The sequence below is a fragment of the Sphaerodactylus townsendi genome, linkage group LG04, assembly GCF_021028975.2.
Source record: "Sphaerodactylus townsendi isolate TG3544 linkage group LG04, MPM_Stown_v2.3, whole genome shotgun sequence".
NCBI lineage: Eukaryota > Metazoa > Chordata > Lepidosauria > Squamata > Sphaerodactylidae > Sphaerodactylus > Sphaerodactylus townsendi.
Window position 1 is genome coordinate 95,764,530 of NC_059428.1, and position 23,136 is coordinate 95,787,665.

At 42.0% G+C, this 23,136-nt stretch overlaps 1 protein-coding gene across 1 annotated transcript in view; it reads right to left on the reverse strand.

Moving 5' to 3' along the window:
- VWA3B (von Willebrand factor A domain containing 3B) overlaps nt 1-23,136 on the reverse strand; it is a 93,955-nt gene that overhangs the window by 35,819 nt on the left and 35,000 nt on the right. Inside the window, exons 12-21 of the mRNA XM_048495610.1 lie at nt 21,232-21,386; nt 19,151-19,289; nt 18,734-18,865; nt 13,510-13,608; nt 9,611-9,793; nt 8,837-8,964; nt 7,793-7,977; nt 6,046-6,138; nt 3,291-3,330; nt 3,040-3,196 (exon numbers count right to left, since the gene is read on the reverse strand). Coding sequence (XP_048351567.1) covers nt 3,040-3,196; nt 3,291-3,330; nt 6,046-6,138; nt 7,793-7,977; nt 8,837-8,964; nt 9,611-9,793; nt 13,510-13,608; nt 18,734-18,865; nt 19,151-19,289; nt 21,232-21,386 — 1,311 coding nt within the window. The remainder of the gene's footprint in view (nt 1-3,039; nt 3,197-3,290; nt 3,331-6,045; nt 6,139-7,792; nt 7,978-8,836; nt 8,965-9,610; nt 9,794-13,509; nt 13,609-18,733; nt 18,866-19,150; nt 19,290-21,231; nt 21,387-23,136) is intronic.

Consider the following 23,136-nt stretch of genomic DNA (forward strand, 5'->3'; position numbering starts at 1 on the left):
ACATTTGTTCATACTTCACTATCAAAAACTTCACTATCAAAAACTAAGGGCCTTTCCCCACTTAGCTTAAGCCCTGCGCTACTTGAGGAGAGTAGCGCGGGGTCCCTACACTCCCCACGACAGGGGCGGCGACAGCGCAGCCGCCCCAATGCTGCAACTATCGCACCCCCTCAGAGCGCGGCATCCCAGGCGCTCTTCTTAACGGCGCCTTTTGATGACCCCGCACAGAGCGCAGGGTCGTGGGGACGCCCGGGCGCATGCCTGGGATGCCACACGCTGAGAGCAGCGCACAGCATAGGGGGGATCAGGGTGAGTGGGGAAACGCCCTAAGTTTTATCACATACCAGAATTATTTATTACATTAGTTTAACTCCTCTAATGATTCAATATTTATCTTAAACCACCTGCATAGCATTTACATGCTGGCATAATTTGTTCAACATACCGTGTTTCCCCAAAAATAAGCCTTTCCCTGAAAATAAGCCCCTCGGCCCTGCCCCACCAGGCTGCTCCTTCTGGCTGAAGGAGCAGGCTGGTGGGGCGGGGTGGGGTCAGTCGAAGGAGGCGGTGCCAGGTGCCCAGCAGCGGCACAGTCAGGTAAGTGGGGTGCGGGGTGTGTGTGCAAGGATGCAGGGGGCGGCAAGAGTAGATTTTGCCCTGGGCGCTATTTTCCCCCCTATGCCTCTGAGGCTGGGCTGTTGATGAACTCTGGATGTATCGTAGGGCTTAATCTCAGTAGGTGATGCAAGTGTTAATAGGGAAGGCTAATGCACCATTCACATCTGAAATGTGCATAACTGTTCGAAATTATTTCCCATCTATGACATGGAATATGTTGATTAATGACACAGGGGGTAACAAAATCCTCCAGGGATATGCAACCTGTGGCTCTCAAGCCCAATCTGACTCAATATAGAATGAAATATGGCTCTATAAAAATGAAACCTCTAAATTAAAGTACGTGGGAGGAACAGATGGATGCCAGAATATCCAGTATATGAAGGGAATAATTTTATGGAGCTACAGAGTCTCTTAAAGGCACATTACCAAAAGAGATTAACAGCTCCAAGTAACTGAAACACAAACCATGCACAGATTTATGCCAGTGCACTAATATAGGCGTATAGAGTGCTTCTGAGTATTTTAGGTAGACTCTGAGAAATCATGTCTGCCACTTCCTAGCAAAGAATTCCCAACAACCTGACTTTGGGCTTCTGAGCTTTATGTCAATGATCAGATGGGCTGTGCAGTTTCAATTAAATACAAATGGGCTTCATTGCAGTAGCTCATTGCTGAATACTTGTGCTTTAATTATAAAAGGCCTGGGCCCAGTGGTGGGATTCTGGTTCGCACCACTTCAGCAGAACCGGTTGTTAAAATGTTATTTGTAAACAATCAGTTGTTAAATTTGAATCCCACCACTGGAACTGGTTGTTAAATTATTTGAATCCCACCACTGCCTGAGCCCTTTGTCTTCTGTTGTTGTGGCTTACATAGAACCTTGTCAAGCATGTGCAAGCCCTAAAAACCAAGTGTTCCAGGAGACTAATGCTGCGACCCTTTAATACAGTTCCTCATGTTGTGGTGACTCCAAACCATAAAATTATTTGTGTCTCGGTTCCTAAGACCATCGGAAATATGTGTTTTCCGATGGTCTTAGGCGACCCCTGTGAAAGGGTTGTTCGACCCCCAAAAGGGTCACAACCCACAGGTTGAGAACTGCTGCCCTAAAAACAAAGTGTTCCAGCAGAGCCTAATGCCTTTTTCAAGTGACTCAACTCTGTGCATTTTATAACATGCCAGTGACATAGAACGTAACTTTTGTAACCATTACCCATCAAATACTCAGTGGCTGCACACTGACACCTACTGGCAAATAAAGGTAGGAAGACAAGAAACAGAGCTGAACACTGCTATAAGCAGAAAGAAGTTTCCATTCAATTTTCTCAGACAGTAATCATCACACTGTAATTTCCATATATGCTTATGCACATCAGGCAAAGCCATAAATAACACACTATATTTCACAAACACATTTAACAGCATCAAAAAGCAGCTCCTTCTTTCAACAGTTTTTCAGCAACGGCAGCAAAAATGATGGCCTATTAATGTCTGTAGCCCTACAGCAGGGATCCTCAACATGGTGCCCAACACCTTTTTACTGCAACTCACTGTGTTTTTAGAAAGTGGGTGGGACCAGGTAGGGGTTTTGCACACTTTTTAAAAAATTCACTACTGGAGATTTGATTGCACGTGCAGGTTTTTTAAAATGTTGCTTTGGCAGCAAGCTGCTACCACAGCACAAGAATCTATACTGTGCTACTGAAGTTAAGCAGTGGTAGTAAGTTTGTGGCTGGCTCCACCTCCCGTGGCAACAATTTTCTGGCAGCCATTTTGTTGCTTTGTCTACCATGCTATGTCAGAATTCCAAAAAGTGCCTACAGCCTCAACAAGGTTGGGGACACCTGCCTTATAGGCTTTGTTAACTCTCAATAAACCCTCAATCCATTGACTACTTAACTCTAAAATGACTGAGATCACCTATGTGGAGGAAAAAAGAGTAACTAGAAATAAAAAATGGCACCATAGCAACAGTAAATACATCAGAAACAATACAGCATTGTTACCATTTAAGAGATCTGGTATAGGTTTTTCTAGAGACTCACTAGATTACCAACCTCTAGCTGAGGCTGTGAGTCCTCCTAGAATTAACTGATCTCCAGATTCCAGAGAGTTGGAGGAAACAAAAACTTTGGAGGGCAGACACTATGGCATCCCAACTCCACAGAGCTCCCACTTACTCCAAAATTTTGCCCTCCCAAGGCACAACTCCCAATCTCCAGGAATTTCCCAAACTGAAGTTGGCAACCTTCGCTCCCCAAAAGCAGTGCTTTTACCAAATGGAAGAATATTTGGCTCAACGCTGACTGTGCATAATATGTACTCTGCCAGGAAAAAGAATCCAGTCATTTGATACTTGCATTCAAAACAGTTACTCATTTGGAATTTTCCCAGAAACAGCATTAAAAAAGGACTTACATCATCAAATACTTTTGAAACAACGTGTTTGTCTAGAATTGGAATGTACTTTGCTGTGCGAGGAACAGCTGTTGGAGCTAAGGCATCCATTATGGTGAGTCGCCTAGCAACCAAACCATGAGTCTTTAGCCACTGAACTGAAGAGTTATCTAAAGGGCTTTATAAAAAGAGAGAGAGTACATTGTAATGAGAGACAATAAGAAAGCCATTTATTTTTGTAATGCTTTTTTTTTCGGCATATCTGTACTTACTCATTATCCTTTCTTTTCTCAGGCTTTTGAGTCTTCAGCTCTGCACAGAATATATTTTAAAAATAAGAATGTTACTTAAGTTGGTATGTTTTGAGCCAGTAATGCAAGGCAGTCAACAGAATAGAGTGCTGAAGACCCAGCAGAAATTGCATGAGAAAGAAGAAACTCGCTTGCATGAGGGTGAATGGCAGCTATGGAAGAGATGGGAAAATTGGGTATGCATTTGGAAGGCACTAAACAGGCAAACCTGGCTATTGCCAAAACAAACAGTGCCATTCAAAGCAGAGTTACACCCTTCCAAGTCTCAGGCCAGATCAAGCTTAAGTTACATTAATGCTGGATTGGTACTAGTTAGCTACTGGAGTGGGTGAAGCAATGGTTGGCCTTGGAGCAACTGCCAACTTTTGCTATGCAACCTTGAGCAGTTAACATCTGGAAGCCATCAGTTCTTATACTGGTTGCTCCTGCAGATATAGAAGCTTGCAAAACTACCCAAGGTAGGATACCAGTAACTGGTGGTCCTCATCAAAACTGTCTTCAGTGGGGACCTTACTAACTCCACCTTTTCACACAGGTCAGTGGCTACCATCAGTAGCTCACCTGCAATCTTTCCCATTAGTGTCCACATGGGCCCCCTGGAGTACAATGCCAAGTGCTAGTACTCTCAACCATCAGTCACCCTTCTGGGGAAATTAACAGGTTGAGATGTGACCATGGACTGTTGACCGGAAGAAAAGGACAAGAGAGCACAGGGGCTGCTGTGGTTTCCATCTACTTTGGAACAAATGACCAGCAGCTGTTTGGCAATAGCCAATGGCCCAGAATAGTGAATGTGGAGGAAGAACCATCTAATCTGCCAAGCAGAACATGTGGATAGGCATGGATGCAATGAGCTGCTCTTCTCTTCGGTCTGGCATGCAAGCTGGGGGTGAGAGAGAAGACAGGGGCCTCCACCTGGAACTGAGAGAATGAGAGGGCTGCTGTGCTTTTATCCACCATCTGGACATTAGCAAGAAAGCAACTGGCAAATGACAATGGGTAGAGGACACAGTACTATTGCCAATGCCTACCACAGACAACAGATCAGAGAAGGAGAAGCCTTGTCTACAATGTGGAGTAAGCAGATAAGCATCAATGCTGTTGGCTGCTGCTTGGTAATAGTCACCCATCCATTTCCTCTCCAGGTGTGTGAGCAAATAAGTGGCAACCAGAGATGTGCCACCTGCAAGGAGAGGGAATGACAAGGTCTACTGTTGCCCTAGCTCAGTGTCTGTTTATGACTGTGTAAGGAGACAACAGCCTATGCCTGCTTGAACAATAGGAGGAAAGAAGAACCGAGCCTCTCAGGAGCCCACCCACTCCCCTAGCATGATGACAAAAAGGGAATGGAGACTCTGAGCTCTAAGTCCTCCAGGAAGGTCCAATTCTTGCTGTTGCCTGGAGGGAGAAAGAGAAGGCAGGCAAGGTAGCCTCTCCTTTTCCCAGCAGAAGCAGTTTGTCAGAGTCAGCTTTCCTAGAGTAGTGTTAGGATTTTACAAGTGCCTGTTTCCTTCAGTCAAGCAAGAATTAACTGCTGAAGTCACATGCCTAGAATCACATCAGCTTCTGAAAAGTTCTTTCTTCTGCCAGCTAAAGAGAGAAGGCAGACATATAGGCACTTATGGACTGCACAGACAGCCAGACTGAGCATTTGTATAGATAGAGTTTGTTGTTCCTGTATTTAGTGTAACTGTACTTTGTTATCTGGTAAAGTTTTACAAAAAAAACTCACTCATATCTCTGCCCTATTATTTGCTCTGCTAAGTCATTGCAATGCAACAGGTAGGTAGGCCCTCAGTAACTGCCTAAAGACCCCCCAAAATCAACTCTAAAACTGCCTTTTAGAATGTTGACTTGTCAGTCAAGCTTCTAAGTGCATTTGCATGACGAACACTTAACATTTATGTAGTTCTGCACACTGGACCACCTTGAACCTCTCCCAACTTGACATGGTTTGCGGGAGCTGGCCACTGAGTAACTGCCCTTTCTTGATGCCCATGTACCATCTGATGGTCCCCTCCCAGGGTTAGGACTGGGCACCACCTACCAAGTAGTAGATGGGTTATACTGCTGCTATTTTAATTAATTGATTCCATGGATTTTAATGATTGTTCAATTGTTTTTGTACACTGGTTTTAGTGTTTTATTCTTTTGTTTACAAGTACACCGCTCTAAGCCCTTTGTGGGTAGAGTGGTTAAGAAATCAAATTCATCATCATCATCACTATCTAAGTAATGAAGAATGAATTGTGGCAGTTTCTCCAGGACATAAGAGTGGCAGGGTCCTCACTCTAGCATGGCTAATGTTTTGTTTACTTAGGGATACAGAATGAAATCCAGAGTATAATTAAACATTCTGAAGCCTGCTTTCAGATCCTCTTTGATCTGAGATTGCAAATGCCTTAGCAGACCAGGTGCTCAGGAGCAGCAGCAGGAGAAGGCCATTGCTTTCACATCCTGCATGTGAGCTCCCAAAGGCACCTGGTGGGCCACTATGAGTAGCAGAGTGCTGGACTAGATGGACTCTGGTCTGATCCAGCAGGCTCGCTCTTATGTTCTTATGAAGCCTGACAGACTTTTCAGAAAAATCAAAGTATACCAGAGGAAGAGGATGTTGGTTGAACAGTCAATCAAATGGGAAGGAAGAAAGGGATTGACCAGCAAAAAAACACAGAAGGGTTGCATTTGAAGAAGTATCTTCACCCCTGCATCTTACCTTTTCTTTCAGGAGATGGCCTCCCATTAGGACTACTTTCGAATGCCTTTGCTGTATAGCGCAGAGTTCGGAGCATACTGCTCCTGGTTTGCTCTGTAGAAAGAAATTCACAGAGATCAAGAAAAAGCCCTTACATTTTTAAGCTTATGGCTATTTGGGCAGGAGCTAGCCTAGACAAGTCCTCAAAGGAAAAATATAGACTCCATAAATTGTTTTCTGCCTTTCCCGATCGCACAACGCATCAGAAAAGCCAAGGTGGTCCTTCTGCAAACACATTAGCTACTGAAGTGAATGTGTATTTTAAGTGTCATCAAGTCCCTTCCAACCCACAGTGACTCTATGAATCCCCATTGGAAATCTCATAGACCAACTAAAAATAAAGGTAGGCCAGAATTACGCTCAGTTTTGGGATTTTCCATTAGTCCAGAAACCAGATGCATATCACTACCACTATCAGAACCATTTCCTAACCAAGAAACTAGGGGTAGTAGACTACATCATTTCTTCACAGGCTCTAAAGTACGTAGTTGCCATTACGGACTTCCTTCAAACCTGCTAGATATACTACATAGTACTCAATGGTGGGATCCAAAAATTTTAATAACAGGTTCCGATGGTGGTGGGATTCAAACAGTGGCGCCGCTGCACACACGCACCTCCAGTCCCTATTGGGCAGGGAGGTTGCTTTAGTAACCCCTTCTCGGCACTCAGAAAAAATTAGTAACCACTTCTAGAGAAGTGGTGAGAACTGATTGGATCCCACCTCTGATAGTACTGCTATTCTACAAGAAATACAGTTAAGAGATTTCCCTCAAAATCATGAGGGCCAATTCACAAAACCCCAGACAATGATTTTCCTTTTAAAAATTCCAGATTTGGAAAAGAGGATGTTGCCCCTGGACCTCCTGCCACCACGTCTGCTTTCTTTCCCTGCTTCCTGATCAGCCGGTTGGGATATAACCAACTCTCCTGACAACAACAGTGACATCTAGCTGCAAGTCCAAAAACAATCAGTTCACATGATTTCCAAAAAAAGAGGGTTCCAAAAAAGGCCACTTCATTCCATTTTTTGAATTGCATACTTTTTCAAAAAATTCTAATTTTCAATTTTAAGTGAATTGAAAGCAGTGCAGATGTTAGGTTCTGATTAAAATTCATTGGTTTTAGGATCATTTATGGGTTTCCTTCGCCCCTATCACTTTCAGCAGATGCAACATGAACAGACCTGTATTTCATTTATTTCAGCACAATATCTCTCCAGCCATCTGATGTATCCCTGGTCAGAAAGGGACAAAGGGAGCTACTACACTCAAACAAATGCAAAATCATCCACTTTGTTACTTTCTGCCTGCAGTGAGGCTGATAGCCCTTAGCACACACACCCAAGATCCATAAGAGGCTGAGAGAACCTGCCTAAACAAGTCCATTTCCCCAGAAATGGTGAAGATAACGGTGCCAATCATTGACAAACAGCCAATGTGACAGAACACTGATGAATAGCTACGCATTGCCCGCTTGATAAAACACCAAAGCAGAACTTCAAGCTTACCTTGACTCCATTATATGTAAGCCAGAGTATTTTAACGTCACTGACAGAAGATGGATTCCATGTAATATTGTGCCTGCCATAGTTGTGTTGAAATGAAGGTGGCATAGGATTACATAAAAGCAGTGCTTGGTTGATTGCACTCAATGTATGGCAGAGATGGGACACGTTTTACTGAATAATCTCCATAGTCTCTTTTACCTGCATATAATGCTTTCTTCTTTCTGGTTGGACTCTCAAAGTGTGCCTGACGTCCATCTGTACCAGGCTGTGGAGAAGCTGATGCTGGTTCTTCAGAGGCACAATATGGCCTATTTGGAGATGGGGGATTCAGGCCCTCAACTCGTGTGCTTACTGTGGATGCAGTAAAAGCCTGTTTGCGATGTCTAAGAAACAGATATGTCACTAGCTGTGCCAAGAAGTGTGAAGTTTGAAATACTGTTCTTTTAATACATCTTGTTTGTGGAATTGGACTGTTTGTGGGGAAACTAAGCATATGAACTTAATGCTGGATGCTCAAAAAAGATTCCGGGAAAACTAAGTAGTACACAAAAGTATCTACCTAAGAAATCTCAGGTAAGTCAACAACTAATATTTCCTTTTGAAGTAGATGAAGTACAACTTTTTTATAACCCAGTGGAAGCAGCTTACAGCCACGTGTTTCTCCAAGTACAAACTAGCTGTTTGTGGATGGAATGCTGCTGGAAAAGGTAACAGTGGAATGATACACCTGATTGTCCTGTTTATCATGGCCACTTTGCACAAGTGAGTCTCCCCTTACAGCAAATTAGTCCTCATGTGCCATAAACAGGCATTTGCATACCATTATTCAAGCCATATTTTGAGCAAAGAAAATGGCAGTTTATAATCACAGGGAATGAATCAGTCCATAGGCAGAGAGTCATTGTGAGAAAAACCAAGGAAACATTGAGGCCAGGTAGGTAAATAATTCAATACTGAGAGGAAAGAAGCAAAAAAAAAATCAGGAAAACTTAATATTTCTAAAACATATGCTATATATATTTTTCTAATTGGTACCAACTTTTACCAAAGCATCCCAAATAAATGTCAGAGAAGTAAATGTAAGTTATAATAGTTTTCCATCGATAAAGGACATCAGTTCTTCTTTGGAAAAAATACCTCTTCTTGTAAATTTTACCTTCTAATACTCAATAGTCAAGACAAAACATGCAAGAAGGCACCCAAGGGGTGATTGTTAGAGGTAAAACCAATAAAAGTACATACTTATGTTCCCAATATTTTGCGCCATTAAACCAATCCATCAATAAGTTATCAGCGTAGAAGGCTTTTATTTTCTCCAGTTCTTTAACCCCTTGTTCAATCTCTTTCTTAAGAAGATATATATCCTCAGACTGCCAAAATGAAAGAGATACAGGCCATTGTTATTCATTAGAAATACACCAATGTTGACTATAATAAATGGGTCCACTAATTTTAACTGAAAAAAATGTTACATTATGACCACATTTTCTTGGAACACTGTTCATTAACTCCTGTTTCTATATTGATTCTCTATTGTTCCTTGCGCTTCTTTCCTGGTATTTATTAAATGTCACTTCTAAGCCGTTCTATTTTGCATACTTCAACCCTCCCTATATTTTAAGAATAATTTTAGTCAACTTAAGGTTTTGCAAGACTGAAAATTCATATTACATTTACAAAATCTGCTGATTTTACAATGTACCTCTGATGAAGTTAAATTTTGCTACAAATTATATTCCAAATAATCATTGCTATTTTACTCTTCATTTTATGGTCATACTTCTACTACAGAGTTCGTAGCACCTTGAAATCATTCACAATTTTTTTTTGCTATCATTAATAGGCTTTAAACAAATACATAATTAAAAGAGAATAAATGAATACAGTGATCTCAGTCCAGTATATTCCTCTCATCAGCATTTGGTTCACTTAACAGGTTTAATGAGAAACTTCACATGACTTCTCAATATATTTTTTTTAAAAAATAAGTTTTCCTTTTATCTTTTCAAGACTTGCCTCAAAAGGTTTTGGAGCATCAGGGTCCAACAAACAAATATGAAAGTAGTGAAACCGTCCACCTGTTTCATTGGCCAACTGGTGTAAAAATGTATTGGCTCTGGTATCATCACAGTTGAAGGAAATTGTGTGAATGGGAATTTTCCGCTGAAGTTGAAGCTGGGCTAAAATGGTTTGGGGAGGCTGCAAAAAAAAAGGGGGGGGGGTGGATTAATTAATGCAAATATAGTCCCACAGTTCTAAAGCTGTAAGGGAACTTATAGGTCATTGTTTAACCCATGGCTTAATGCAGGAAATCCAAAGCATGTTTGAAAGATGCTACTTCATCTTAAGCAAAGCATTTTAAAAAGTATAATGGATTTTTTTTAATTTACACCATAGTTATCAATAATCCCAATAGAAATATTTCTCACTGAATTATCAGCGAGAAGAATAGCAGGGATTGATTGCCTGACACAGAAAACTTTCATTCCTTGTATCAGCACCTCTCTGTGGGGTTTCGAAACCACTGCATTCCCAGGATGCTTCCAGATTGTGCAACAGACTGAATAAATGAGCAGAGCAAACCACCATAAAGGCAAAACTAAGGTGACCCTTAGTCAGGGACGTAGTTAAGGGGGGTTTCTCGGGTTTAACCCCCCACTGCATGTCCGGCGGGGGTGGGAACTCCTGTGCATCCACACAGGCACAGCCCGCATCGCACACTTGCAAGCTGCAAGCCAGCTGGAGCCCGGGAAAGAAAGTCTCACCTCTCACAAAGCGGGACTCGTGAGAGGCGAGACTTTCTTTCCCGGGCTCCGTTTGGCTTGCAGGCTGGAGGCAGGCCTTGGGGAAGGCACCCCCATGCCCCCAGGGACGGGTGGGGGTGGGGCCCCACCCAAGCCCCACCCCTGAACCTACCCCATAAAAATTCTATACCTACGTCCCTGCCCTTAATTTTAAGGGTGAACCATTATTCCATAGTAGGACACTTGTTTCACATCTATAATATAGGTCCCAGACACAATCAATGGCAATGGCAATTTTAAAGGATCTCAAGTAGAAGAGTGTGCAAGACTGAGAGCCTCTGCTGATCAGAATTCTGCCCTGGATAGATCACTGTAAGGCAACTTTGTTTATGTTAATTTACCAAGTTAGGTAGACATCTAATCTCCAAACACTGTCACATTTAAAGTTCTTCAAATATCCAAGTCACCTCCAATTCATTAAAACTACAGCTTCAATCTGAATGAACTTACAAATGTGTATATGAATAAGCTGGTTTTTCATTTAAATCAGAACCAGGGGTATCCAGCATGGTGCCCATGGGTACCATGGCGCCCACCAGCACCTTTCCTGGTGCCTGCGAAGTGCTTTTAGCAGATGGGAGAGTCCAGGTGTGCCTTTTGCCCAGCTTATGTAATGGGGATAGGTCAGATGGCTAAAAAATGAAGGTAGATGCTGGCAAGTACAAGCTCAACATATATACTTTTTGTGTATGAAAGAAAATGTTTTAAAACAATATGTTCATTTCAAAAGGCATCCAATTACAGTTTTTTCTTAAAATGTAAAAGAGTTATGCATAAGCTGACTTCCTAATATGTTGTAGTTGGCTCCACCTCCTGTGGCAGCCATTTTGCGGTTGCATCCCACCACTCTGTGTTAGAATTCCAAAGGCTCGCACAGGCTTAAAAAGATTTGGGACCCCTGTTATAAACTGTAATCTTCCAAGATAATATCAACAGTGCAGTTCTGTTAATAGTATGCTAGTGAGATCAATGCTGATCACATATTGTTGTAAGCTTTGAACACCAACACCAACTGTTACAATTTGCCATTGTCATATGGACCAAAAAACCTAATAATGACAGGCTTAAGTCAAAATTAATTATCTATCATCAGCATATACCATTAAGGCCATCTGGACACAAGCAACTTGGATACTCCTACATTTATTGTACTACATTAAAAAAACAGTAATTTTTCATTTCACATATTAATTTTTCACTATCTGTAAAGACTTAATAAATGCAGTATTCTCTCAAGAGGAGGGCAACCGATGTTCTGAATGTAACCTGGAGAGAAGAACTTCACTCAGCCCACCCCCTCAATATCTAGACATTTGGGAAATCCAGAAAACTCTGCAGCTTCTATGGTAAATTTCCTATGTTTAAGACTGAAGTAAAGATCTATTTTTATAGCAGAGGCAGAAGCTGCATGTTTAGTTGCCCTCCTCCCCATCTGTACTGTCTAGTAACTTACCTCATGTTGTGAGGTCATGACATTCTATGTTTCACTTCCCTCGCCACATATCATTGGTTGCCTCTTATGGGGAACAGAGAAATATAGCATGCCATGACATCACAAGAGAAAGTAGGTTCTATTAAAGAGGTGGATCCAGTAAGGCAGCTGTCTTTTTAGCAGCAGTTCCTGAGTTTGATTTATTGTCTAGTTCTAGTCTGAAGCTCCTACTACAATATCACCATCTCAGTGATTCAAATGGATCAACCACCTGCCATGCCCCCCCCCCCCGCCACCAACTTACCTGGCTGCTGCACCCCCAGCCTCCCCCCCTTTCCAATGTTGGAGGGGAGGCAAAGAAAGGAGGCAGCTTTGGACCAGCAAGCTTGAAGGGGACAAGGCAGGGAAGATCTCATTGGGCTCTCGGCGGACTGGTGAGCTTCAGGCCGTCCCCATCCCAACTCAATCCATCCTACCATCTTCGAGCTCGCTGGGCTGTGGGGCAGGGAAGCTCTCGCCAGGGTCATGGCAGCCCAGCAAGCTTGAAGGGGGACGGGGAAGCACTCACTGGGCTCTTGGCGGCCCAGCTTGAGTTGGAATGGGGGTGCAGGGCCCAGGCCAGGACCCCAGGGGAGGGAGGAATCTGGCATGGGGGCCAACTGGGCAAACCTGCTGGCAGTTTGAGTCTGCCTGTAAAGCGGCGTGGAGGGCTCACAGGGCAACGGTGTGGACGGGTGCTGCAGCTTGCTGGGGTGCCAGGGCTGTGTGCGCTGCCCTGGAGTGTTTGGTGAACAGCCAGCATGCAGGCGCTCCAGCTCAGCCAGCACCTAGGAGCAGTGGTGGGATTCATTTAACAACTGGTTTGCCGAACTCTAGAAAAAATTAGGTACAGGTTCTAGCTAGCCACTGTGAACCAGCTGAATCCCACCACTGCACCATCTCCTCCCTTGTTAAATGTCACTGTACTTATGACTTCTACCTTCTGCCTACTCACATCCCAACAGATTCCCACCTTTATGATCTCTTACCAATCTTCCAAGGCCGCTGCTTTTCCTTTCAGTGCCACCCTCTAGAACCTTCATCATTGATCAGATCTTCAGTACCCCACCCTCCTGACCTGGATGGCCCAGGCTAGATGGATCCCTTCACATCCCAGAAGCTAAGTAGAATCAGACCTGGTTAGTACTTGGATGGAAGATCACCAAGTATGTCCCAGGGGTGCTACACAGAGGCAGGCAATAGGAAGTCACCTCTGAACATCTGTTGCCTTGAAAACTGTTTGGGACTGCCATAAGTCATGGCATTTTCCACAACTTCATGGCATTTTCCACCATTATTCCCCCCAAACACTGCAAATTTCCCCACAGTCTCCACACTGCTGTTTGTCATAATTCAACCAAGAAACCGGTTCCATTTCTCCCCTTCCCCCCCACACTTCTCTCCCACCCCCACACACAAATTTTTGGGACCTACTACTCTGAGGCCTATAAGATCATGCTTCTTCTGATATCTCCACTACTACAACCATGGTGTGGGAGAAAAGATGTAGGCGAGAGACTGATGTCTTCCTTGGACTGCCATCCTAGCCTCACTTTAGTCAGTCCTCTGCAGAGACTAGTCATATAGCCAGTGTTACATCATCATACTGCCTTGACATAGTTTGCTTCTTTCATAGATACCTGATCAGGTCTCCCATCAGTAAGAAGATAAATGGCTTGAGTTTTACTATCATCAAAGGCAATCTGAAGCGCTTTCAGTGTATTTGTAGAACTTCCAACCTAATCAATAAATGAAAATATCAACAGTTTTGAACATGTGGAATACATTCCAACATTTGTTTATTAAGTGTGCTGCTGAGAGGGATTACAGAAATTATAAAACTCTGCCCTGATATGTTAAATACTGGACAGTTGTTTCAGTACACATATGACAAACTGGCATTTTAAGATGCAGTTATTACTATAAGAAAGGCATCAACCTATCATAGAATTATAGAGTTGGAAGAGACCATGAGGACCGTCAAGTCCAACCCCTCGCCATGTAGGAATACACAATCAAACCACCCGTGACAGATGGCCATCCAGCCTCTGTATAAAAACCTCCAAGCCCTCCAAGGCAGTGTATTCCACTGTCAAACAGCACTTACTGTCAGGAAGTTCTTCCTAATGTTTAGGTGGAAAATCTTTTCCTGCATCTTGAATCCATTACTCTTTGTCCTAGAGCAGCACAAACCAAGCTTGCTCCATCTTCTACATGACATTCCTTCAAATGTTTAAACATAGCTATCGTTATCACCTCTTAACCTTCTCTTCTTCAGACTAAGCATATTTAGCTCCCTAAGCCGCTCCTCGTAGGGCATGGAATCCAGACCTTTAACCTCCTGTGGACCCATTCCAGCTTGTCAATATCCTTCTTGAATTGTGGTGCCCAGAATTGGGCACACAGTATTCTAGGTGAAGTCTGACCAGTGCAGAATAGAGTGATACATTTACATCCATCAGTCTAGACACCATACTTCTATTGATGCAGCCCAGAATTGCACTGCTTTCTTGGCTGCCGCATCACACTGCTGACTCACGTTCAGTTTCTGAATCTACTAAGATTCCCAGATCCTTTTCACATGTACTATTGTCAAGTCACATGTCACTCATCTTATATCTGTGCATTTCATTTTTTTGCCTATGTGCAGTATCTGACGTTTATCTCTGTTGAAATTCATTCTGTTAGTTTTGGCCCAGCTCTCTAATCTGTCCAGGTCATTTTGAATCCTGCCCCTGTCCTTCAGGGTATTAGCTACTGTTCCTAATTTTGTGTCATCTGCAAATTTGATCAGCATGCTCTCTATTGCATTATTCAAGTCATTGATAAAAATATTGAATAGCACTGGACCCAGGACAGAACCCTGCAGCACCCTACTAGTCACTTCTCCCCAGGATGAAGATGAGCCATTGGTGAGCACCCCTTGGATTCAGTCAGTCAACCAATTACAAATCCATCTAACAGTAGCATTGTCTAGCCCACATTTTACTAGTTTGCTTGCAAGAATGTCTTGGGGGACCTTGTCCAAGCCCTTACTAAAGTCAAGGTATGCTATATCCACAGCATTCCTTTTGTCTACCAAACTTGCCACTCTATCAAAGAAGAAATAAGATTAGTCTGGCATGACTTGTATTTGAGAAACCCAAGTTGACTTTTAGTGATCACAGTATTCCCTTATATGTGCTTACAGACTGTCTGTTTAATTATCTACCACAGAATCTTTCCTAGTATTGATGTCAGGCTGACTGAATGATAATTGTTTGGGTCCTCTTTTTTCCCCTTTTTGCAGATGGGGACAACATTAGCCCTCCTCCAGTCTGCTGGCACCTCTCCTGTTCTCCTGGAATTCTCAAAGATTATTGCAACTGGTTTTGAGTTTACTTTTGCCAGTTCTTTTAATACCCTGGAATGTAGTTCATCAGGTCCTGGAGATTTGAATTCATTTAAAGTAGCCAGGTATTCCTGTACTACCTCTTTATTTATTCTGTGTTGAATTTCCCTTAGTGTAACTTCTGTTCCATTTCTCCCTGTTTGAGCACGGTTTTTCTTTTGGTAGAAGACAGAGGTAAAAAAGGTGTTGAGTAATTCTGCCTTTTCTCCAGCCCCTGTTAGCATTTTGCCATCTTCTCCATGTTGTCACCCTATCATACCCTTTTTCTTTGTTTTGCTACAGACATAACCAAAAAGCCTCTTTAAAATTGTTTTTAACTTCTCTGGCAAGCTTGAACTTGGTTCGCATTTTAGCTTCTCTGACTTTCTCCTTACGTGGCCTGGCTATATGTGTTTGAATTCCTCTTTGGTGATTTCCCCCTTTTTCTTGTACATGCCCCTTTTAAATCTTAGCTCAGTTGAAAGGTCTTCAGAAATCCATGCTGGTTTCCTTAGATACCTCCCGTTTTTCCTCCTCATTGGAGCTGTTTGAAATTTTGCCTTCAAGATCTCATTTTTAAGAAACTCCCATCCATCATGCATTCCCTTCTTTTTCAGTATTCTTAATTACAGGATCACACCCATTAATATCCTAAATTACTGAAATCAGCTTTCTTAACTCTAGTCTAGAATGTGTGACTAACTACGCTTGGCATCCCTTTTTCACTGTATAACAAACTCCAAGATAACATGGTCACTCCTACCTAAGGACCCTACCACCTCCACCCCATTAACCAGGTCATCATTGTTTGTTAGGAGCAGATCTAAAATAGCTGATTCCCTTGTTGCCTCTTCCACCTTCGGGACCATGAAATTATCTGCAAGGCCAGTGAGGAATTTGTTGGACTTTATAGTCTTGGCAGAGTTAGATCTCCCATTACTACTACTTCTCTACTTTCTGAAAGTTCGGTCATCTGTCCAAGGAAGGCATCATCTAATTGTTCAGTCTAGCTTGAGGGTCTGTAATAGATTTGATACTTGGTACAAATATGCTTTGCAGGTTCAAATAAAACAATGTTACACACTGATGAGTTTTGAAGGGTAGAAAGAGGGCAAAATATATCATGAGAAGTAGTGCCTCATTAAATATAAACAGCAGTGTGGGAGCTCAAAATTGAAGGCTATTTAGCTGTTTAGATTTAATAGAACACTCTTGGGCATTTGATTACAATGAGACATTGCTGCATGGCCAAGTGATGCCTGAAACTGCTTAGCTATGGATAGAAAGGGAAATGTAAAACTCTTGCATAAGTATTGTCGCAGGCTTTCACGGCCGGATTCAACTGGTTCTGGCAGGTTTTCTGTGCTGCGTGGCCGTGGTCTGGTGAATCTCGTTCCTAACGTTTTGCCTGCATCTGTGGCTGGCATCTTCAGAGGTGTATCACAGAGTGTATAAAAACTCCAATCATCGTCCACAACAGAAAAGGGGCATAATCAAAGCTCTGACAGATCATGCAAAACGAATCTGTGAACCTCATCTCCTCCCTGATTAAGGGCCTTTCCCCACTTACCGTAAGCCCCGCACTACTTGAGGAGAGTAGCGCGGAGTTCCTCCTCCCTCCCCACGGCAGGGGCAGCCACAGCGCAACCGCCCCGATGCTGCCACTGTCGCGCCCCCTTAGCGCTTGGCATCCCAGGCGCTCTTCCGAACGGCGCCTTTTGACGACCCCGCACAGAGCGCGGGGTCGTGGGGACGCCTGGGCGCGCACCTGGGATGCCAAGCGCTGAAAGCAGCGCGCGGCATAGGGGGGATGGAAGGGAGTGGGGAAAGGCCCTTAATCAACCATCTAGAGTGGGCTCTGCAGGCTAATGACTACTCCACTACAGAAATCAGAAGAGCTTTAAGGCCAAGAAAAACCCAGAGGACTGAGAAGAAACAGCCCACCTCCGGAAAAACATTTCTACCATACCATACATCTACCATACACAGATCAAATAGGGAAACTGATGAAAAAGCATTACCTACAGGCCATCTTCAAACCCACCAGGAAAATACAGCAAATGCTAGGCTCAGCAAAGAGAGACCCCCTCACTTCTGCAGGAGCATATCGCATACCCTGTAGCTGTGGAAAGGTCTTCATAGGAACCACAAAACGCAGCATTCAGACCCATATTAAGGAACACGAAAGACACTGTCAACTTAGCCATCCTGAAAAATCTGCAGTTGCAGAACATGTGTTAAACAAAACTGGACATAATATTTTATTTGAGAACACTGAAATTCTGGACAATTCAGAAGCTTACTATGTCAGACTGCACAGGGAGGCCATTGAAATGCACAAACACCAGGACAATTTCAATAAGAAAGAAGAGACGTTAAAAATCAGCAAAGCCTGGCTCCCAGTACTGTAAAAAACTGACTGATAACCCCACCCGCAATACAATGCACTCAACCACACCTTTGCATAGCAAGTTCCACCCAAACACTTAATGATTGGTTCCCCACCCTGGGACATGGACAATATACCACACTAAACTTTCCCTTCTCACTTAGACACAGTGTGAAACAGACTTTTCTCTGTGATACACCTCTAAAGATGCCAGCCACAGATGCAGGCGAAACGTTAGGAACAAGATCTACCAGACCACGGCCACACAGCCCAGAAAACCCACCAGAACCTCTTGCATAAGTGATTCTTCCTGAGAAATTTCCACATTTCTAATTATTTTCACCTACCACTTCCTAGAAGAAAACCTTAAAGGAACTGGGCATATTTAGAAAAGGAGAGAGATGATGGCACTCTTCAAATAGTTCAAGAGCTATCACATAAGAAAAAGGTAAGTCTGGAACCTTGCTGATCCAGACAGCAAGATTAGAATCAAATGGGCTTAATTTACAGGAGGATAGATTTCAGTTGGGCATTAGAAAAAACTCCCGAACAGTTCAATAGAACCAAGGAGGCTCTTCCTCACTGGAGATTTTTTTAGCAGAAGCTGGACAGCCATCTGTTGTGAATGCTCCAGCTTTGCAACATTAAGCTGGGGGCGAGTTAGAATGGTCTGAAAGGCCAAAAGTTTTTTATGGCCAATAGGAGATCCATAATCAAAGCTGCATTTTTATGTTTTATTTGACAGTAACCTGGAGACAGTCAGAACCGGACTGGTGGCACTGAAAGGGAGGACATTTAATTCTTTTTCCCATAGGCCACCATCTTCTCCAGTCCAAATTCTTTCCCTGGCACAATTATTAGCCTCACAACAACATATGAAATTTATCTACGAATCATTTCTGAACTGTTCCATTCTAACTCTCCATCACTATCTATGAATACAGCACACATACAGAAATATGTATGTTGGCCACCAGAATATCATGTTTGACCACTTTGGCAATAAATTTACTCAAACACACGTTGCCAAATAAATACATTCAAATACAGGATATTTGAATAAATTAGCTTATTTACATTTTCTTGAAGTTATTTCTGTGTTTACCTTCAGCCCTTTTACCCAAAGCAACACATCCTCCAAATTATGCTTATTAACGTCAGCAAGTTTCTCTTTCCAAGCTACTGCTTCAGCGTCAAATTTAACAAGGTTAAATTGAGTTTTGTTTCGAAGTTGTTCCTGTAAAAAAAGGCTGTTGAATTCGCCTTCATATAAACAAGCATCAAAACTGCTATATTTGACTATCAATTGCTGCAAGGGCAGGTTTCATTCTGCAAGAAGTTATATAAAAAAATCTTTATTTCTAATTCTGCTTTACAACCTGTTGAAAATAGAGGATTTATCTTACAATCTGTCCACCCAACCCCAAATCTGAAGAATCTGCCACTGTTTTATCAGGAAAATACAGTGAACATATTCAATTTTTTCACAACTCTAGCATCTAAAATACTAATTGTCACTCACCCGAATAAGCTGAACTATTTTCTCCTTCACAAGTGGCAGTTTATTTTTCATCGATTGAGACGTATCAATGAGAATGTAAATGTTATCCTCAACTACATCCCCGAAGAGTGCTCTGCTCCCTTTTTGCAGATCCTGAAGTCTGTTCAAAACAGGCTCAATAAATAATAAGCTGAAATTACTGTGTGAAAAGGAATCTTCCAACCTCCTACCTCTTAAAAAAAAACAGCTTACCAATCCATTGGGGTCAAATATACCAATTCCATAGATTTTTTTAAAAAGGGTATATTTATTATTTCAAGCAAATATGTAAATATATTCAGTATTGATCATAGCACATGAGTATCATTTATACATGCGTGATTTCAAGGGTGCATAAAATTACCTTCTTGTGTCAATTCCTCTGAATTTTCACAGACCCCTGATAACTTTCTAATGCATTTTTCCCATTTATTTGTTTGTTTGTTTATTAGATTTTAAACCGCCCACCCCCAAAGGGCTCTGGGCGGTGTAGAACAGGCCAAAAACAACATTACGCACACAGGCCAGAACAACATTTCACACAATAAAATTAAGTTAACTTAAAACAATTTACAAACTCTATAAAACATAGCAGCATTAATACAGTCCAATAAAGTACAAAAACATTCCAAGGAGTGCAACGCCCGATCCCAAGGCCGGGAGAGGGCAGCAGTATTAAGTAGATGCTATATTGGGCGTGCCAGTGATGGAATGGAGCGCAATACAGGGGCGTCCTGGAGGGGGAATCCGCAGCCAGCCTCACCAAAGGCCCGGTGGAAGAAAACCGTTTTGCAGGCCCTGAGGAATTCACCAAGATCCCGCAGGGCCCGCACATCTGATGGAAGGGTGTTCCATCAGAGGTCTCATTTTAAAGAAATAATATTTAGATAGTGTACACCTCAACATATTTTAGTTATGTTTTTACATTAGTTTTCTGCCACATTTGATCATACAGATTCCAAATACCTTAGACCCCTCCCCAATTTACTGCAACCAGAGACTAGCCCCAATGCCCTTGAAATGAAACCCTTCAATTAAAACATATAGGCACAAAAACATTTTCTTAGAGGTGGGGTCAAAAGCCACAAAACAGCTGTTCCTTTTACTATAGGATAATACATTGATTTATGAAGTAGAACATATTAGGGAGAAAAAATATATATGCTTCACCATAACCATAAAGGTGTAGAGGAGTTAAGTGAATGTGTAAAAGTCATGTAATAGACAATTTAATTAGACCGTTTAATGATCTTTGGTTTAGAATATATTTATTCTCAATTTTAAAACTCTGTTGTTTCTTCCATAGCATCTTATCAGAGATTTTAATAATTAGCATGCCTAATACTAGTTTGGGATATGGAATTGTATAACATAGCCTGATCTTTCAGATCTTGGAAGTTAAGCTGGGTTGGTACTTAGAAGACCTCCAAGAAAGACTTTCTGGAGGAAGGCAATGGCAAATCGCCTCTGCTTGATCACCTGCCTTGAAAACCCCACCAGGATCACTATCAGTTGGCTGCAACTTGATAGGACTTTACACACACAATACTACTTTATTATGCCACATTGATATTTCAATACCACTTCAGTTAGACAGTTTTATATTTGATACTTTTCTATTATATAAAGGCCCTTCCCTCACATGACCCCATAGTATAAAGTATTATGAGTGATTGGAAGAAAGAAGGCCTTCTGATAGTAGTACCACATCTCTGCAATGCTCTCCAAAGTGAATCTACCAGGTCCCATCCCTTTCACTATATACTGATCTTTTTTATAGGCTCTTTAATTTATAAGCATCACTTATGCTGCCGGGTAATTGTGCTTGTATTGCCATTAGGGATAGCTTTTATTATATCTAGAACTACTGCTTCTCTTTTTATTCCTTTATATTTTTATCTAGTTGTTGTTTGCATACAGCCTCTTTTGCAGTAAATATGTCATAATAGATATATATTGCCCAGGTGGTCCATATTTGGATTGAAGGTTAGAACAGCAATATTTTCAATAAATAAATAAAAAGAAATTAGTTTAGAAAAGATTTCAGTGGAAAGTAATTTAACCTGCTTTCCATTTGATTGAGGGCATTCTTCATTCTGTCTTCATATTGCAAATACTTTTCAGTATCAAGATGTACATGGGCTATAGTCCCATCTTGCAAATACATATTCGTAAATTTGTCACAGTACTTTGCATGGATTGTTTTCTTGTTTGTTTCCTACAACAGCAAAAAGTTGTGCAGCTGATTTTATTTATAAACAACACCAAAAAGGGAACATAATGTGTACAAAAAGAAAGAAAATATATCAACGAGCACTACACTGTATGACTATAATTGACAGAGCATGTCAGCCATTAAAGAAATTCCCTAGGACAGTTTTGTAAAATCAGAACAATGATTATTATGACAGATTAAAACTCACATGTACTTAATACGTAAACAAAAATGTATGCAAAACGAGTCTCTAAAGGAGCACACATGAATATTAATTATCATGTGCTAAATGTACCCCCATAGAAAATCCATCTTGTTCATCAGAAGGATAGGCAGATTGGCATCCAAAATACTGTCCTGTTTCAAAAAAGTATCATCATCAAAAGAACAGAATGGAAGGCAATCAAATGAATTTTCAAGTGGTAAATTCTCATCATGGCCTGAAATGTCCTGTCCTTTACAGTCACACCACATAGTGCTATTTAGTATTTTTTTCTTGCCAAGTTTACACATGACATGACCTCCTGGAAATACTGTTCTGCCATTTTAAAAGTTCATCTATATGCAACCAGCAACACAGAAATAATCTCAGAAAACTTCCCATATGCCACAAGTGTTGCTATAGACATAGACCTATCAAGGTGTAGAAGATAACAGGTACAATTGTTGGGCTTCAAATTGATCCACACCTGATCTTTTTTTTCAATACCTAATTTGTTCCACTCCACTCACAGCCTATACCACATACAGCTTTTATAATCCAAATCAATGCCTCAAAAGAAAAACGTTACACAGAAACTTTCTTTAAAAGCCAGACCCTTCCGAAAACTTGAAGTGTTGGGAGCTAATGGATCTTCTCACCATTTCATTGTTGTAGGTAGGGTAATAGTAGAGAATGTTCACTGTTTCATAGAAACCAAAGGCACTTTCCCGTGGCAAGGGAACATCAATAAAATGAACAGCAATGACTTTTGGGTGGATCAAGGTATGCACCCTGGCCTACACAAGGGGTAGTGATCCCTCAGGTATATGGACCCCAGATCAGGAAGAGTTTTAATGATAGTAAATACCCAGCAGTGGTGTATCAGCCTGGAGACAGGGCGCAATTAATCTGGTCACATGGGGAGGGCAGAAGCCAGCCTTCAGGGAGGCCAGGGGTGGGGCTATGCAGTGGGCAGCCCAGGTAGGTGCCACCGAACCCCACCCCCTGGCCTTCCTTCAGGCCACTGCAATACTGTGACACACACACCCCCGAGCCGCCCCTGATTCCTGACCCCAAGCCCCACCCTCCCTGGCCTCCCTGCTGGCTCCCGTCCTCCCCCAGCCTCCCTGCTGGCTCCCCTAAGTGCCCCTGGGTGCCATTTAAGCCCAGTATTCTACTTCAGCAGGCTCAAAAAGGCTAAAGACCCCTCAATCAGAAAGTCTATTGGCCTTTATACTTCCAGAACAATATATTGGAAGCAGTAGCTACATTAGTCTGATCCTCTGAGGTTTACAGTTTTGTTTAACTTTGCTGGTTGTTGCTAGTTTTATGATGAGTTTTTGATTTAATTGTTCTTTCATCTAATGATCTGTGATAAATTTCAGTTGTTTCTCTTTGGAACCATTCTGGAAGTCCATAAGACTGAAAAACAGGGTAAAAAACTTGTAATTAATTAAAAATGTAAATAAATAATCAAGGTGAAAGAACTAATATCAAAGCCAAAGCATTGCCACCTTGACAAAAAAATGTCAAAATCTTAGCTGTTCTTCT